This window comes from Pristiophorus japonicus, chromosome 7 (assembly GCF_044704955.1).
Source record: "Pristiophorus japonicus isolate sPriJap1 chromosome 7, sPriJap1.hap1, whole genome shotgun sequence".
NCBI lineage: Eukaryota > Metazoa > Chordata > Chondrichthyes > Pristiophoridae > Pristiophorus > Pristiophorus japonicus.
In genome coordinates, this window is record NC_091983.1 from 125,094,295 (window position 1) to 125,111,802 (window position 17,508).

The window sequence follows — 17,508 nt, forward strand, 5'->3', positions numbered from 1 at the left end:
AGTTTTAAGAAAAACTCAAAATTAGCTATATTTGTGAAAAAGGGCCAGTAGTAAAGAAAATCGGACTTATTTATACTTAAACATGCTATAGAGTAGTAACTCGGAAAATAAGTTGAGAAATTCTTATGTTTCATTCTTGTGTTCATCCTTTTTGGTCATTTTGTTTTTTGTCTTCAGTACTATAGTTAGGAGGCATCCCATTCCTGGTATATTGTTTTTGTAACTACTATTGCATCACTTGCCATGATTTCTCAGCTACCATAAAAATGAAATCCTATAACTCTCTTGTCAGAATGATCTTGGAAGAAATGCTGCTGGACAATCTGCTGAACTTTGCTGCCACTCCAAAAGGGTTGTTACTTCTTCAGCAAACAGGAGCAATAAATGAGTGTGTGATTTACATGTTTAGCAGATTCACTAAAAAGCTGCAGGTATGTATAGACGTGTGATTATGTTTTGTTTTTCATAGGTATTGATTATTTGGGAATGAAGGGATCTGTATTTTGTCCGATTTTATAATAAACTATTGGCCCAGAAATTCCTCTGACAATTGCCTCCTCGCTGGATATTTTTTACGAATTTACCTGGTGGTCTAGGAGTCGCCCTGATTTCCGATGGGGTGACCTTCTCCTCCCGCGCTGCAAATCGCACTCCCGTGCAGAAGGTCCCGACGCAGAAGATGCAGTCATGTATGACTGCTCAGCCAATCAGGTGAGTATTTCACAGATTCCCATTAATAGCACTGAGACTCGCATAACTACGAGTTCTCAGTGCTATTAATGGGAATAAAAGCAATCACACAAAATAATAACAAATAAAAAGCAGACCACACATTTAAAATTAATGGAAATTAAAGTTATTATGTCTTATAAAAATAAAATATTTTCCCGATTTTTAAAAAAGTTTTTAAAACTATGGTTAAAAATAAACTTACCGTAGTGGGGAGGGTTTTTAACAATAAACTATGTGTTTATAATTTTATTTTACAATTTCTTTTGTGTGTTTTAAAACACTTGCGCCTGTAAAAGCAGGCTTTGTGCCTGTTTTTTTCAAGCGCAAGATTTTTGAGGACATTTGCTGGGCAACATATGGGTAAATAGCCCAATCTTGCCCGTACAAATGTCCTCGCTCCCAATCTGGCATCCTCGCTCCCAGTCTGGCATCCTCGCTCCCGATTTGGCTCTGATCTGTCACGCTCCAGCTTGACAGATCGGAAAAGCTGGAAATTCTGCCTCATTATTTTATCAGCTCCTCTAATTTGTGACTGTTGTCCTTTGATCATTCTTCCCTGTATCACCCTGAAGCCATTGTTAGCCCTGACCATGGCATTTTATTTCCTCTTGCCCTTCTCAACCTCTCCGATATTTGACATGATTGATGATTTCATTCTTTTACGTGGCTCTTCTCCATTGTCCATCTCTGTGGAACCACCCTTATGTCTTTATATTCCTATCTGTACCAATGTAGCTTGCATATCTCTAGCAAAGATCTCTTCTTCTTCCCTGCATGGTCACCTTGGGAGAGCCCCAAGGTTCTATCCTTGCCCTCAGTCTTCCTCATTTACATGTTGCCTCTTGGTCGTGTTATCCATAGGTATGGTGTCAGCTTCCATATATACGCTGATGAGACACAATTCTTTTTCTCTATCACTCCTCGACCCTATGACCAACACCGTGTTGTCAGACTGTTTGTTCACTATCAATTCATGAATGAGCCTGAACTTTCTTCAAATGTACACTAGCAAGACCAAACCATTCTGTTCAGTTCTTGTCATTATCTCAGCACCCTTGCCTTGACTCCAGCTCTTTCTGCATCTAGTCACTTAAGATGAATCAGAAATACATAACTTTGGTGTCCTATTTGACCCCGAGTTGAGCTTCAAACTCCATATTCTATCCATCATTGTGAGCTCTTACAGTGTCATCCCCTTTATCTCTGACTTAGAAGGTTGTGAGTTTAAGTCTCACTCCAAGTCTTGAACACACTAGAGTGTAATTTGTGGCCTCTATGGGCGTATATGAGGCGCGCACACACCCATGCAAAGCGCATGTGCGAAAACCCGGAAGTTGCGATCTGTCAAGAATTTTCTTGACAGATCCAATGCATCCCCAGGAAAAGGGCATTCGTGGGTGGAGATTTGGGCTATTTGCCCAACTTCTGCCTAGCGAATGACTATGAAATTCTTTCGCCTGCTTTTACCAACGTAATTGATAAAAATGTATTTAATTTTTTTTTTAATCAGCTAAGTTTATTTTTAGTCCCTTTAAAACATTAAAATGTATTTTTTGAAAAATTACATTTTTGTTTTAAATATTTAATTAAATGGCACTTCAATTTTAAATATGTAATTTTTAAAAATGTATTTGATATGTAGATGTATTTTTTGGTGTATTCCTATTCATGCTTATGGGCATTCCGTTCAATCTCCGTACATCCCGGTCCATCAGGTACGTGGGCATTTTATTTGCGGATCGGAGGCATTTCGACCGCAAATTTAGGGCCATAATCTAGGCTAAAACTTCAGTGCATGGGGAGCTGCATTGTCAGAGATGTTACCTTTCAGATGAGACATTAAACTAAAACCCCATCTGACTGTTCCAGTGGTTTGGGTAATTATTAATGTCACCATAATTTTCTCAATGCCCAGTCCAACATTTATCTCTCAGCCAACACCACCAAAAACAACACTTTAATGTTTATGGGTTATGCATGTGTGAAAAATGGCTGCCTCTTTTATTCATGTAACAACATTAATTGAACAATGTAATTCATTTTGAACAGTTCTGAAATGAGATCAGGCACTGTATAAATTCACGGTCTTTTCTTTTTTTTATTGAGGCTCATGTACCAGAGGCTAAGGACAATTGAGAGATGCTTTTGTAATGTTATTTTTACTTCAATTATTTTTCTGCCTGCCAAATGTCATCTCCACTCCCAGAAAGTGTTGACTCATTGCTGGGATATGGTCTTATGGGTACTGTGCACCATATCTCACCAAAGTGGCCATACTTCATGTGTCAGCTTAGACAACAGCTTAGTATCAGCAGGCTAGTCAAATAAAGAGGGCCCCAGAGCTGAGGCCAGTGCTATCCTCAACCATCATCCACAAATAGGGATTCCATCAGGAGAACACTGGATAACCTTGGCTGATTTCCGAACCCAGAGACTCTGTGGCTAACTAGAATTGTATTGGTTACTGGTCTTCAAGGACTAGTTATTCGCTCACTTAAGCAGCTAAACAATTGGAAGAATATGGCAACCTCTTACTTTAAAGTCATTATCATTTTTTTTTAATCCATTTACACCTATGAGTAAATTTGTCTTTTTTTACTTGTGTGCATGTCCACAAATGAAGAATAATTTGTCATCTCAAATATTCCTCTAATGCCAGTTATTGAAGCTTTCTATGTCCCCATGGCTATTGTAGTGATTTGAAATTCCAGAATAATGACATGTAATACTGATTTGCAGTGCACACCCTAAATTCTGGTACTAACATTCTTAAGCAGAAGAGCACTGGAATTCCAATTATAAATCAGCAGACCTGTTTTCTTCAAACGGTCACAGATTAACATTCATCATCATCCTAGGCGGTCTCTCGAACGGGGATGACTTGCTTCCACGTGAGTTCACAGATGTTTCAATGAAGGACCCAATGTTCCAGCCCTGAACTCCAATTGAAGGGGTGGAATATGCCTGTGCGTGGATTTTTTTAACATGTGGTGACTGTTGCACACCAGCCACCACATGGGCTTGACAAAGCTAGGCTTTTATCCAGTGGCAAGGGTAAACCAGGACGACTGGAGACCTGCTCTGCTGCACTGACATAGTGCACACACATATCGTAGTGTGGGCAGGCCCGTGCTGCCCCTGGGCCCTCGGTTCTTCTGAGCCACGTACCCTCATTCACCGCACCTCCACCGCGATCTCTCACCGCTCCTCCGCCACAAGCATTCGCCAAACCTCCGCTACGATCCCTCACTGCTCCTCCGCCATATAAATACTCGCCGCACCTCCGCCACGATCTCCCTCTGCACCAAATATTCCCCGAACCTCCGTCATGATCACCCGCCAAGTCTCAGCCACAATCCCTCATCACTCCTCCGCCTCGATCACTCGTCGGAAGTCCGCCACGACCTTCCCGCTCCTCTGCTGTACCAGAGCCCTGCCGATATTCCTGCCCACGCTCCAAACGGCGACCTGGGTCCTGATGATGTCACCCAGTTGCCCACCTCGAAGCCATCGCATATTTGTGACGGCTCGTGCTGAAGCTGCAGTGGCATACTCCAGCTCTTTTTATAGCCTCGATATTCGAAGTGATATAATGCAAAACAGGAATAATATGCAGAGAATTTACTTACTTTGCTTTTTCTGTTAATTTGGCAGGTCAGCAAATGTGAAAAGTTTGGATATGGAGTAATGGTTACGCAAGTAGCTGCAACAGCTCCTGGAATTGTGGCACTGCAAAGTTCAGGTAAATATTGATTAAAGGCATGTCTACCAAATTGAAAATATTTTGCCATTTAGAACCACTGGATGTTTTAGTATATGACATTTGCAACGCAAACTAAAATACACATTCACTGTAAATAATATATTAATCTTAATTGTAGTGGAACACTCTTTAGATTATAAATGTTTACACTTTCATTTAAAAAAAAACTTTCTCCTTTAGGTTATTTCTGCATCATTCCCATGTCAAATAAGTGAGCAGAAGGTCTGTTTATAAACTTCAGCCAATATTTGTCTAACTTGCTGCTCGGAGTTTTGTGTGACAGTAGAATATTAGAAATTGCGCCTTGTGACCCATCACATCTTTGCTGCTGCTAACTCTTCAACTGGAGCCATCTACTCTGAGATCATTTTTTTGTCATTTTCCTTTTCCATTTTATATTCTTTCATTCCAAATAATTATCCATTTCCCTTTCAAATTATGTTAAAATGTCTCTGGCTCAATAGCCACTTCTGGTAAAGTATTTCATATTCTAATAATTCTCTGTGTGGATAAAAAATTATTATAACTTTCTCCTTTTATTTTTTCATGATATTCCTGGGTCTATGCTATCTTGTTATCCTCATGTTAATCAGTGGCAACAAACTTTCACCACTTACCTTCTCAAAACTTTTAATAATTTTGAAAACCTCTGTTAGATTCCCCCATAACCTTCCAAGTTCAATGAAAAAAATCCAACTTTTTGAGCCTTTCTTCATAATTATAACTTCTAATTTCTGGAAACATGTTAGTGATTCTTTAATGTACCCTTTTCATGACTCTAATATTCTTTGGTGTGCCCAAAAAGCAAACAATATTTCAAATATGAATTTAACTTGCTTTTACATTCAATGTCCCTCTTTATAAAAGCTAGAATCTCATTTGTCTTTTTATGGCTTGTTCTACCGGCGCTCCCACCTTTATAGATCGTGGAGCATAAACACTGGCGTAGACCTGTTGGGCTGAATGGCCTATTTCTGTGCTGTAAATTCTATGTAGCTCTATGTAATCTGTGTTCTGCCACCCTGCTAAGAATCTTAGGGCTGGATTTTCGGCTTTTGAGATTTTGGGGCAGTAATGGTGGCGGGGCAGTCCTGATACTGCCTGGAACAAATTTGCACCCTCGTTTGCAAAATTTGGCAAAAAATGAGGTTCCATGATTGGCGGGAGGGGGCAAAATCAGCTGTTACACAGAGAAGTTTTTGCACCTCAGTTGAAAATTGCAGTGTTTTAAAAAAAAATTTGTTGATTTAAGGAACTTCATTGTTGTTCAGTGCCCTGCATCATAACATTGTATATTGTATAGTCTTCTTTTGGTGAGCGGAGTTTTTGTTACTTTGTTGCAGTAAAATTTATGATTCATCCTTTGCCATTGGTGTCTTGTGTATCATTCCAACGTTCACCAGAGATGTGCCTTTATGGGGGCACATAGCGTGTCCAGTGTTAGCTCCATCCCTCAGTTTCCTCCATTTTGGAGAGCCGGTCCATTATGAGCTGGCGACGTGCGACTCTTGGTCCAGCAGCATTTCCACATTGCCTGCCCCGTGGATGGTGTGGATATCCAATGGGGGTTCCCCAGGCTCCTCTTCGTCGTCCTCCTCCTCCTGAGGTGGGCCTGCAATCCCCAATCGCAATGCCTGGCCCCTCATGATGGCCAAGTTGTGCAACATGTAGCACACCACAATGAATTCGGATACCTGTTGAGGGGAGTATTGAAGGCTTCCTCCAGGGCGTTCCAGGCATCGGTCTGCTTGTAGGAGATGGCATATTGCTCTCAGCACTTCCTTTCGGAAGTGCAGCCTTCTCACACACTGCTCCTCAGAAAGCTGGAGGTATGAGCATTGGTGCCTGTAAATCCGTGGGGGGTAAGCCCTCCTCCCCAGACATCTTCGGCCTCTCCTCATCCGTGGGCCGACATGGCCAAGAGCCCTTCTTCTAGCTTGACGCCACCTAGCAATAGCATGCAGCGTGTGATACACTGGCGAACTAGTAATGCCCCCATTAAAAAATCATTTATATAAATAAAAAACGAGGAGTCTCAGCACAGATACCTGAGGAACTTACTCTTTGATTTTTAATTTCCTTCTTTTCTCAAAAGAGCAGATTAATATCGGGTCATGTCAGTGATTTTGCCCCTGGTTTTTTCGAATCACCCCTCTTACAATAGTTCTAGATACCGGAATTATAGTCGTGAACAATAATATACAGTAATAGACAGATCTTTTCAGTCTCCACCATCACAATGCTTTTATTCAAGTTAAAACACACCTGCACCCAGTAAAAACACACTCTGGTAGTGTAATACAAACAACCACAGTATAACACACAGTCTGGCCTGTCTAAACAGGCCCCTAACGCGAAGTACCCATGTCTAAAATACCCCTGCTCGGATTCAAAATTGCACCACTGGATCTGGCCAGCAGAATGCATACGCATATGATTCTTGCAAAAACGTCCCCACTAAAACCCCTAAGGCTTGGATGGGACACATGACACCCTTTCACACTATGCGGTGGTCTTAAGGATGCGGGGGTTGGGATACATGCTCACCAATTACCCCTCTGGCTTACTCGCTGCTTCTCCCGATGAGGCGTATCTTCTGGGTCTTCAAGTCCAGCCTCAAGGTCAGCTTCCCAGTCGAAGTAGCAAGGCTCTCTGGTGTTTCTTCTTTCCGTCCCAGATGGAGTGCTCAGTCCTTGTGCGTTGCAAGCAGGCATAGAAGAGGGGAGAGAGAGCAAGATGGCAGCCAAAATTGCCTCTTTTATACTTACAAAAATGTGTACTTTTCGCGCCAAAAATCCAACTGTCCTTCCCCTGAGGCTGTGCAACTGAAAAGCAAAATCAAGTCCCTGGCTTGTTCCTTTGTCAACTGGGCTGTACCTCGATGTGTGGCTCCGAAGAGTCTGTGGTCAAATAGCTTTCCTTTGTCTTTCGATGGCCTGAAACCCAGGCCACTTTACTTAATGTCTCACTGATGGGTTCCCATTCCATGGCAAAAGGCACCCATCAACCATGATGTTCCTGCTTTCAGCCATTCTCATTCCCGCCTAGCTGATGTGTATTCAAGTTAAACATGTTTGGACCTGCCCCAGCTCAGTGCTGTATGCTCTCTGCAGTAACAGAATCTTAGTCATGGCAGGAAGGTAGCGGGATCAGAGGAGGTAAATTACTGCTCTCATTTTAATTGCCCACCTTTACCCGGTTTCCGCTAGACGGGGCGAGTTAAAATCGGGGCCTCTGTGATTACAGAGAGACTACATTTTCTTTTCCTCACTGAATTGAGTAAACACAAGTTGCAGTGGTAGATCAATATAGATTGGGCCCTTTCTAAACATTCTGACAATGTAACAACAGCCAGTGTAAACTACTACTTAAGCTGATTCTTAGAATCTGTTCTCTGTTGTCAATATATTAGCTCCATATGCCACTTCGTGATTCCTATTGCTTTTTTGGAGAAGGGTTGTAAGTGGTAGGAAGACCCAAGAGTCAGTGCTGGGTCTTTTTTAATATAGATGATTTGAACTTTTGCAAAGGGAACATAATATTCAGATCTGCAGATCACATAAAAGTATATTGTTTGTCAAAAAGCGAGGAGGACTGTAAAAACCTTCAGAGGATATACACAGGTTAGTAGAATGGACAGATGGGTGAAAAATTTAACTTAATGTACAGAAATATGCGGTAATATATTGTCAGTGGAAAAGCAATTGAGTATACATTCAATGGAAAGTTGCTGGAGCATGTGGATGAATAGTCAGGTTCAACTGCATTAATTCCATGAAATTGCAATGCACGCAGATAAAGCCAGAAAAAAAGGCTTCTAGCATAGGGCCTTGTACAAGAACAAAGGAGCTAATACATTTTTTACAAGGCAATAGTTAGGCCATAGTTAGAGTACTCTGTACAGTTTTGAGCACCATATTACAGAAAGGTAATTAAAAACATCAAAAAATGTACAGTGTAGGTTCACTAGGATGAATGTGGTTATCAGGAGAGACGAAATATTGGGACTATTTCTACTTAACGGAGAAGGCGAAGAGGAAATTTAATAGAGATTTTTATGTGATTTCAACAGGATAAATAGGATAAAACTATCTCCTCTGGTTGCTGAGTCAGTGACAAGTGTTCATCAATTTAAAATAGTAATTGAATGAGTGAGGAGCCCATTTCTCTAACCCCCATAGCGTTTTCTCCCACCTCTGGGTCTCTCCGCTTTCGGCTTGTTATTGGACTGCTTTAAGCCCTTCTCTCACCTACTCTTCTACCTCCCACCTCATTGTCTGCACATTACTGAGCTGCTTTAGGCCTGCTGCCCTTCTACTCACCAAATGTCAGCCTTCAGCTTAGTTTTGACACCACTTTTCAGCTTTCAGTGCCATTATATATATATATCCTTGACATCAAGGCAGTATTTGACTAAATGTTGCATCAAGGAGCCCTAGTAAAATTGAAGTCAGTGGGAATTGGGGGGAAAACGCTCCACTGGCTGGAGTCATACGTAGCACAAAGGAAGATGGTTGTGGTTCTTGGAGGCCAATCATCTCAGCCCCAAGACATTGCTGCAGGAGTTCCATCGGCCAACCATTTTCAGGTGCTTCATCGATGACCTTCCCTCAATCATAAGGTCAGAGGTGGGGATATTTGCTGATGATTACACAGTGTTCAGTTCCATTCGCAACTCCTCATATAAAGAAGCAGTCCATGCCAGCATGTAGCAAGACCCGGACAACATTCAGGCTTGGGCTGATGTGTGGCGTGAGGCAATGACTCTCTCCAACAAGAGAGAGTCTAACCATCTCCCCTTGACATGGAAGGTCATTACCATCGTCGGCTCCCCACAAGTAACATCCTGGGGGTCACCATAGACGAAGAACTTAACTGGACCAGCCACACAAATACCGTGGCTACAAGAGCAGGTCAAAAGCTGGGTCATCATCATAGGCAATCCCTCAGAATCGAGGAAGACTTGCTTCTACTCTAAAAATGAATTCTTAGGTGACTGAACAGTCCAATATGAGAACCACAGTTCCTGTCACAGGTGGGATAGACAGTCGTTGAGGGAAAAGGTGGATGGGACTGGTTTGCCGCACGCTCCCTCCGCTGCCTGCACCTGGCCGCCGCATGTTCTCGGCGATGACAATCGAGGTGCTCCGCTCCCCCTGCCCCCGGATGCACCTCCTCCACTTAGGGCGGTCTCTGGCCAGGGACTCCTAGGTGTCAGTGGGGTTGCTTTGAGGGTGTCCCTGAAACGTTTCCTGTGCCCACCTTTGGCTTGTTTGCCGTGAAAGAGTTCTGAATAGAGCGCTTGCCCTAGGAGTCTTGTGTCAGGCATGCGAACAGTGTGGCCTGCCCAGTAGAGCTGATTGAGTGTGGTCAGTGCTTCAATGCTGGGGATGTTGGTCGAGGACGCTAACATTGGTGCGTCTGTCCTCCTAGGGAATTTACAGGATCTTGCGGAGACATCGTTGGAACCAGTGGGAACCTGTTCAACCTTCGTCGTCTCCAGGCCAGATCCAAGACCGTCCCGACCTCTATCGTCGAGCTATAGTACATGGACGACGCCTGCGTCTGCGCACATTCAGAGGCTGAACTCCAAGTCATAGCCAACTTCTTCACTGAGGCGTACGAAAGCATAGGCCTTACACTAAACATCCATAAGACAAACATCCTCCACCAGCCTGTCCCCGCCACACAGCACTGCCCCCCAGTCATCAAGATCTACGGCGCGGCCCTGGAAAACGTGGACCCTTTCCCATACCTCGGGAGCCTCTTATCAACAAGGTCCGACATTGACGACGAGATTCAACACTGCCTCCAGTGCACCAGTGCAGCCTTCAGCTGCCTGAGGAAAAGAATGTTCGAACATCAGGCCCTCAAATCTGCCACCAAGCTGTAGTAATATCCGCCTTCCTGAATGGCTCAGAGACATGGACCATATACAGTAGACACCTCAAATCGCTGGAGAAATACCACCAGCAAAAGTTGGGTATTCTGTGGTGAGTGTCACCTCCTGACTTCCTAAAGCCTTTCCACCATCTATAAGACATAAGTCAGGAGTGTGATGGAATACTCTTCACTTGTCTGGATGAGTGCAGTTCCAACGACACTCAAGAAGCTTGACACCATCCAGGAATAAGCAGCCCGCTTGTTTGGCACCCCATCTCATCATCATCATCAGTCCCTCGGAGTCGAGGAAGACTTGCTTCCGCTCTTAACATGAGTTCTTAGGTGGCTGTACAGTCCAATACGAGAATCACAGTCTCGATCACAGGTGGGGCAAATAGTCGTTGAGGGAAGGGGTGGGTGGGTCTGGTTTGTCGCACGCTCTTTCCGCTGCCTGCGCTTGATTTCTGCATGCTCTCGGCGATGAGACTTGAGGTGCTCAGCGCCCTCCTGGATGCACTTCCTCCACTTAGGGCTGTCTTGGGCCAGTGTCTCTCAGGTGTCAATGGGGATATTGCACTTTATCAGGGAGGCTTTGAGGGTGTCCTTGTAACGTTTCCTTTGCCCACCTTTGGCTCGTTTGCCGTGAAGGAGTTCCGAGTAGAGCACTTGCTTTGGGAGTCTCGTGTCTGGCATGCGAACTATGTGGCCTGCCCAGCAGAGCTGATCAAGTATGGTCAGTGCTTCAGTGTTGAGGATCTTAGCCTGGTCGAGGACGCTAATGTTGGTGCGTCTGTTCTCCCAGGGGATTAGTAGGATCTTGCGGAGACATCGTTGGTGGTATTTCTCCAGCGACTTGACCATCTACCACCTTAAACATTCACTGTTCACTCCACCACCGGCGCACCATGCCTGCAGTGTGTACCATCTACAAGATACACTACAGCAACTCATTAAGGCTTCTTTGACAGCACCTCCAAAACCCACGATCTCTACCACCGAGAAGGACAGTGGCAGCTGGCGCATGGGCACACCATCACCTGCAAGTTCCCCTCAAAATTACACACCATCCTGACTTGGAAATATATCGCCGTTTCTTCGTCGCTGGGTCAAAATCCTGGAACTTCCTCCCCAACAGCATTATGGGAGTACCTTCACCACACAGACTGCTGCGGTTCAAGAAGGCACCTCACCACCACCTTCTCAAGGGCAATTAGGATGGGCAATGAATGCTGACCTTGCCAGCGATGCCCACATCCCATGACTGAATAATAAAAAAATATCCAGCAGCAATTCTTTTGCCTCTCAATTCCTTTGGGCTCTGGTTCTGCAGTGATCCTTCTCTTCAGCTGGGTAGGTGAAAAGGAGCAAAGGGAATGGGGGAATGCAGTGGTTGAGGGGTGGTGTAAAGAGATAGAGGAGGCAATGGAAATGAAAGGGTAGTGGGTAGTGAAGGCAATTGGGAAGATGGAGTTCTGACTGTATCACGCTCACATCCCGCTGTTTCCCAGCCCCTTCAGTGGTTGCAGTTCCCATTTAAATGCTCTAACAACATAGCCCTCCAGTGCTCCCACAACCTAGCCTACACCTCTTCTCCCATGCTCAGCTGTTCCCATACCCGAGTTTTACCAGTCTCTCAGGCCCCTCGTTGACTGCCTACAGATGCCAGCAACCCCTCCTATTCTTCCTAATCTTTCAGTACTCCCAGTCTCCAGAACCCCTCCCACCACCTTCCAAATACAGATGCCAGACTCCTCAACCCCCATGGTTCCAACTCATATTCCTGCATCTCATAATTTATGGTTGCAGCTGAATATTTATAATACATCTTTGCCAATTAAAAATAATCTAAACATTCCCATTGTTATTCCTGTGAGCACTTTTATATGCCTTCTTAAATTAACATTGCCAAATATTCAGCTCCTATTTCTTTCCTACTGTAAATGATACTGGATTTTCACCCTTTTGAAAAATGTAAGCTAGAGGGACTGAGATTACCAATCCTAGCCACAAAATGAATAAATATACAAGATAGTAAGTCATATGTGAGTAACTTCATCTGTGCTGACAATTCATTTGATGCGGAATATCTGATTAATCAATATGGTATATGCTAGCTGTCAGATTTTTGATGTACAGTATTTTTTAGCGTGTCATCATTTAATGTCTGAATAATAGAATCTATTTTTGCTGTTAGGGTTCATTAAAGCCCTAGTAATGGAGCTGTGGTGTGTTCTGGAGTGTGGAAGAGATGATGCAAGAATGATCAACCCAAAACCAACACCGGTGGAACCCATAGACAGAAGTTGTCAGAAGGTATGGGAAAGTTTGAAACCGAACTCTGGATTTTAAGCCATCTGGTGCTGTCAGTAATAAGGAATGGACTGCTTTCCATTTCAGGTGATCCATGTGAGGAGAGATTCAGGAGAGCCAATCTCTCCCAGGTTAGATACAGTATGGTAATACCTTCCCTCTGGTCAGAAGAGCACTCCCTACTATCCCAGTTTGTTGTCTCTGTCATCAACCATTCTGTGGCCTTTCAGATAGCCAATTTTGGATCAAGGAAGTTTTCTGCTGGATGTACAAGATTTAGACTGCCCAGGGTTATTTCACAAAAGACCCATGTGACCAGATAAGACTTTTAATTCACCAGTCAGAGGGGAATTTGAAGTTGGGTTCTAGCAGTGAAAGTCCAACACTGAACTACCCTGACAAAGAATCAGAATTATTAAAGGTTTTGATAGAGTAGACTCAGAGGGAATGTTTTCACTTGTGGAAAAGGGAAAAACTAGAGGCCATTGATATACGATAGTCACCAAGAAATCAAATAGGGAATTTAAAAGAAACTTCTTCAGCCAGAGAGTGATGAGAATGTGGAACTCGCTACCGTAGAGAGTGAGGGAGGCGAATAGTATGCATTTAAAGGGAGGCTCGATGGGAGAAGAGAATAGAGGTTTATGCTGATACAGTTAGATGAGGAAGGATAGGAGGAGGCTCGAGTATAGCATAAACACCGGCATAGATTGGTTGGGCCAAATCGCCTGTTTCTGTGCTCTATATTCTATGTAATTCTATGCAAGACAAACATTTCCATTTAATCCAAAGAAATTATCTATTTGCAGTTTCCTATTTCCTGTTAAATCTAATTTTCTTCGAGTAGAATTATATTTTTCTTCATTAGTTTATTCCAATAATCGTAGTAACTTGCAGCTAGAAATCTGACACTGGTTCACTTTCCTTTTTTATTCATTATTTGTCGACAATCATAACCTCTGCTGCAAAATTGCAGGTTTTGCAGGTTGTGGTTAGTGCTAAAAAAACAAGCAGCAAATAAGTAAAATAACAGTTATTCTTAAAGTAAGTAGAAATCTATATCCTCTTCATCTTAAACAAAACAATGTTAAATAAAAAAAATAAAGCAGTTTGATTTATATTTTAAAGAAGTTCTTATGGTTCGACTTTAAGATCAACATTTTTAGGACCTAATTTTAGTTATCACTTAAGAATACATTTTTTGATTGCATTTTTCCGACTTACAAATCAAGGGTTTATGATCATGCTGCCTATGAATTTCCATCCGTTCATATCCCAGCGGGCAAAATTCTGCAATAGGAGAATGCAATCAGAAAATTTACCCTTTAATATTGGCCTGTTCCCCTAGCTAATGGCACCACAATTTGTTCAGATCGCTGTGTGGAAAAAAAAACTTCGTAATTTTAAAAATTAAATCTTGCTCCAGTGCTGAGTTAACGGATCTCAGTTGGGACAGAGATATGGGTGCCACATTTGTCATCAACCACCCCTGATTAGTGACCAGCAACACATGCTGGAAGTGCAAATCTGTGGACGTAGGGTGAAGACAAGATTAGGCTTGGCATTGGAATACCTTGTTGAAGCTTATGCATGAATAATTCCACTTGAGTGAGCTACCAACACCGTAACTGGAGCCTACAGAATGTCACAAGGTGCCAATGCTTTTAGGAAGGGATGGGAATATTGGTGAGGGAAAAAACATCCTATTAAAGATATTTTTGTATATAATAACTGCTAAAGGCTGCACAGTAATCAGTTCAGAATGTTGTTGAAATTCTTGTTGAACAGTCTTGTGTATACAGGTTGTACCTCTCCAGTTCGGGATTCCGAGAAACATCCCTGGTCCGGCATCAGTCCCGACATGGACTGCCCCTTTAAGCGGTGTTGCAGCGCGCGGGCTGGGCCGGGCCGGGGTGCTGCTGCGGTGTGTATGCGCAGTGATTGGCTGGAGCGGCAGTCAGTCAGTGTGTGCGACGATTGGCTGGAGCTGCTATCACTCAGTGCGGGTTCTGCTGGTGCTGGGGACCACGCCCACAGGCTGCAAGCGGGAGCCACAGACACAGCGCGCGCATGTTGCACAATGGCGGTGCCTGCAGCTCTGTGTTTCTCTCTCTCTCTCTCTCTCTCTCTCGGGAGTGAGGTGGTGTATGTGTCTGTGCATTGTGCAAAGCACTCTGACCTGCCCGGTGGTGGGCTGGGGGAGCGGTGAAGGAGGCAGGCTCTGATTCTCTGTCTCAGGATCCATCGCACACTCCATGCTATTACAAACTTCTGCATGAGTGTAGACCAGCAGCTGTTTAAAATACCTAACAGTCCATGTAAAGCGATCAGTACAGGTCTCTTCATTATTGCATTCATCTATATGGAAAGAGATAGATGTTTGTAATCATCATGAAGCCAGTTTGTATTGATTGGAGTAGTTATAGAGAAAAACTTTCCTCTTTGTTTTGCTCCAAATAAAGATATGACCTTTGACATACTTTGGCTGGAAACAATTAACTGTTCATGCTTGTGTTGAATATACTGTCAACAGTTTGTATTTCCAAAAAATACACCGTGCAATACCCCTTCTAATCAATGTACAATATGTATGGTTTCTTGTTCTGTGTTTTATTTTGGAGAATATTTCTTCATGCTTACTATGAAATGCTTTTTAATTTTTATAAATATTAATATAAATTTTTATGTGTTTCTAAGTCATTCCTAGCTCTGGTAAACCTGCTATCGTCTTACCACGCTGTGTATGAACTGATTGGCAATCTGCCACTGCCAAACAAGGCAGCATATTCCTTACGTGAAGTACCTAGCTCAATTGTTGTAAGTGTGCCTGCATTTTCTAACAATTACTTTACAATTTTTGAGTTATTATTGCTATTAAAAAAATTCTGCATAATGTTTTAAGATAAATATGTTTACCTTAAACTTTAGCAGCGAGAGTTTTCTTTTGACAAACGGAAAGTGTTGTTTAATTTCTATTTTTTATTCATTCTCGGGATGTGGACGTCGCTGGCAAGGCTGGCAATTAGTGCCCATCCCTAGTTGCCCTTGAGAAGGTGGTGCTAGGACGCCTTTTTATGCTGCAGTCTGTGGGGTGAAGGTACTCGCACAATGCTGTTAGATGGGGAGTCCGAGTGACTGCCTAAGAGATGGGGAGTTTCAGGATTTTGACTCGGCGACAATGAAGGAATGGTGATGTATGTCCAAGTCAGGATGGTGTCCAAGTCCAAGTCTGGAGGACAACTTGAATGTGATGGTGTTCCCATGCACCTGCTGCCCTTGTTCTACTAGATGGCAGAGGTCGCGGATTTGGGAAGTGCTGCTGAAGAAACATTGGCGAGTTACTGCAGTGCGTCCTGTAGATAGTACACACTGCAGCCATGGTACACGAATTGTGGAGCAAGTGGGCATTTAAGTCAGTGCTGATCAAGCGACTGCTTTGTCCTGGATAGTGTCAAGCTTCCTGAGTGTTGTTGGAGCTACACCCATTTGAGCAAATGGAAAATATTCCATTGCACTCCTGACGTGCCTTGTAGGTGGTAGAGAGGCTTTGGGCAGTCATGAGGTGAGCCACTCGATGCAGAATACCCAGACTCTGACCTGCTCTTGTAGCCATAGTATTTATGTGGCTAGTACAGTTACATTTCTGATCAATGGTGACCCTCAGGATGTTAATGGTGAGGGACTCGGTCTGGTAGTGTCATTCATGTCAAGGGGAGGTGGTTATGCTTTCTCTTGTTGGAGATGGTCATTGCCTGACACTTGTCTGGCACGAATGTTACATGCTTTTTAGCAGCCCAAGCCTGGATGTTGTCCATGTCTTGCTGCATGCGGGTATGGACTGCTTTATTATCTGGGGAATTGCGAATGGAGCGAATTGCAATCATCAGCAAACAACTCCACTTCTAACCTTATGATGAAGGACAGGTCATTGATGCAACAGTTGAAGATGTTTGGACCTAGGGTCTTTGGGCTCAGAATATTGGCCTCCAATGACTACAACCATCTTCCTTTGTGCTAAGTATGACTCCAGTCAGTGGGGATTTTCCCCCTGATCCCCATTGACTTCCATTTTGGCAGGGCTCCTTGGTATTACACTAAGTTGAATGCTGCCTTGATGTCAAGGATAGTCACTCTCATTTTACCTCTGGAATTGAGCTCTTGTGTCCATATTTGGACCAAGGCTGTATTGTGGTCTGGAACCAAGTGGTTCTGGCAGAACCCAAAATGAACATTGGTGAACAGGTTATTGGTGAGTAAATGCCACTTGGTAGCACTGTTGATGACTCCTTCCATCACTTTGTTGATGATTGGAAATAGGCTGATGGGGTGGTAATTGACCGGGTTGGATTTGTCCTTTTGTGGATAGGACATACCTGGGCAATTTTCTACATTGTTGGGTAGCTAACAGTGCTTTAGCTGTATTAGAACAGGTCTTCAGCACTATAGATGGAATATTGGCAGGGCTCGTAGCTTTTGGTGTATCCAGTGCATTCAGCGAATTCTTGATGTTATGTGGAGTGAATCGAATTGGCTGAAGACTGACATCTGTGGTGGTGGGGACCTCAGGAGGAAGCCGAGCAAAATCATCCACCGGCATTACTAGCTGAAGATTGTTGCAAACATTTCATCTTTTTCACTTTAATTTATAACCTACTAATAAAATTGCAAGAATGCAGTTTTGAAATGTTCCTTCTTAAGCATGCAGTTTTGTAGGCAAAACTAGGGCTGGATTTTCGGCTCGCTTGCTCTTCTGTTAGCGCCCCAGAGGGGCAGTAAATGGTATTTCTAGGCGTTACGGCGGGTGTCCAGCTTTTACCATT

At 43.4% G+C, this 17,508-nt stretch overlaps 1 protein-coding gene across 2 annotated transcripts in view; it reads left to right on the forward strand.

Annotated features, from left to right (window-relative positions):
- tbc1d32 (TBC1 domain family, member 32) overlaps positions 1-17,508 on the forward strand; it is a 454,803-nt gene that overhangs the window by 166,751 nt on the left and 270,544 nt on the right. For both annotated transcript variants that reach the window (XM_070885302.1, XM_070885303.1), the window contains exons 19-22: positions 293-431; positions 4,387-4,474; positions 12,573-12,691; positions 15,386-15,505. In XM_070885302.1, coding sequence (XP_070741403.1) covers positions 293-431; positions 4,387-4,474; positions 12,573-12,691; positions 15,386-15,505 — 466 coding nt within the window. The remainder of the gene's footprint in view (positions 1-292; positions 432-4,386; positions 4,475-12,572; positions 12,692-15,385; positions 15,506-17,508) is intronic.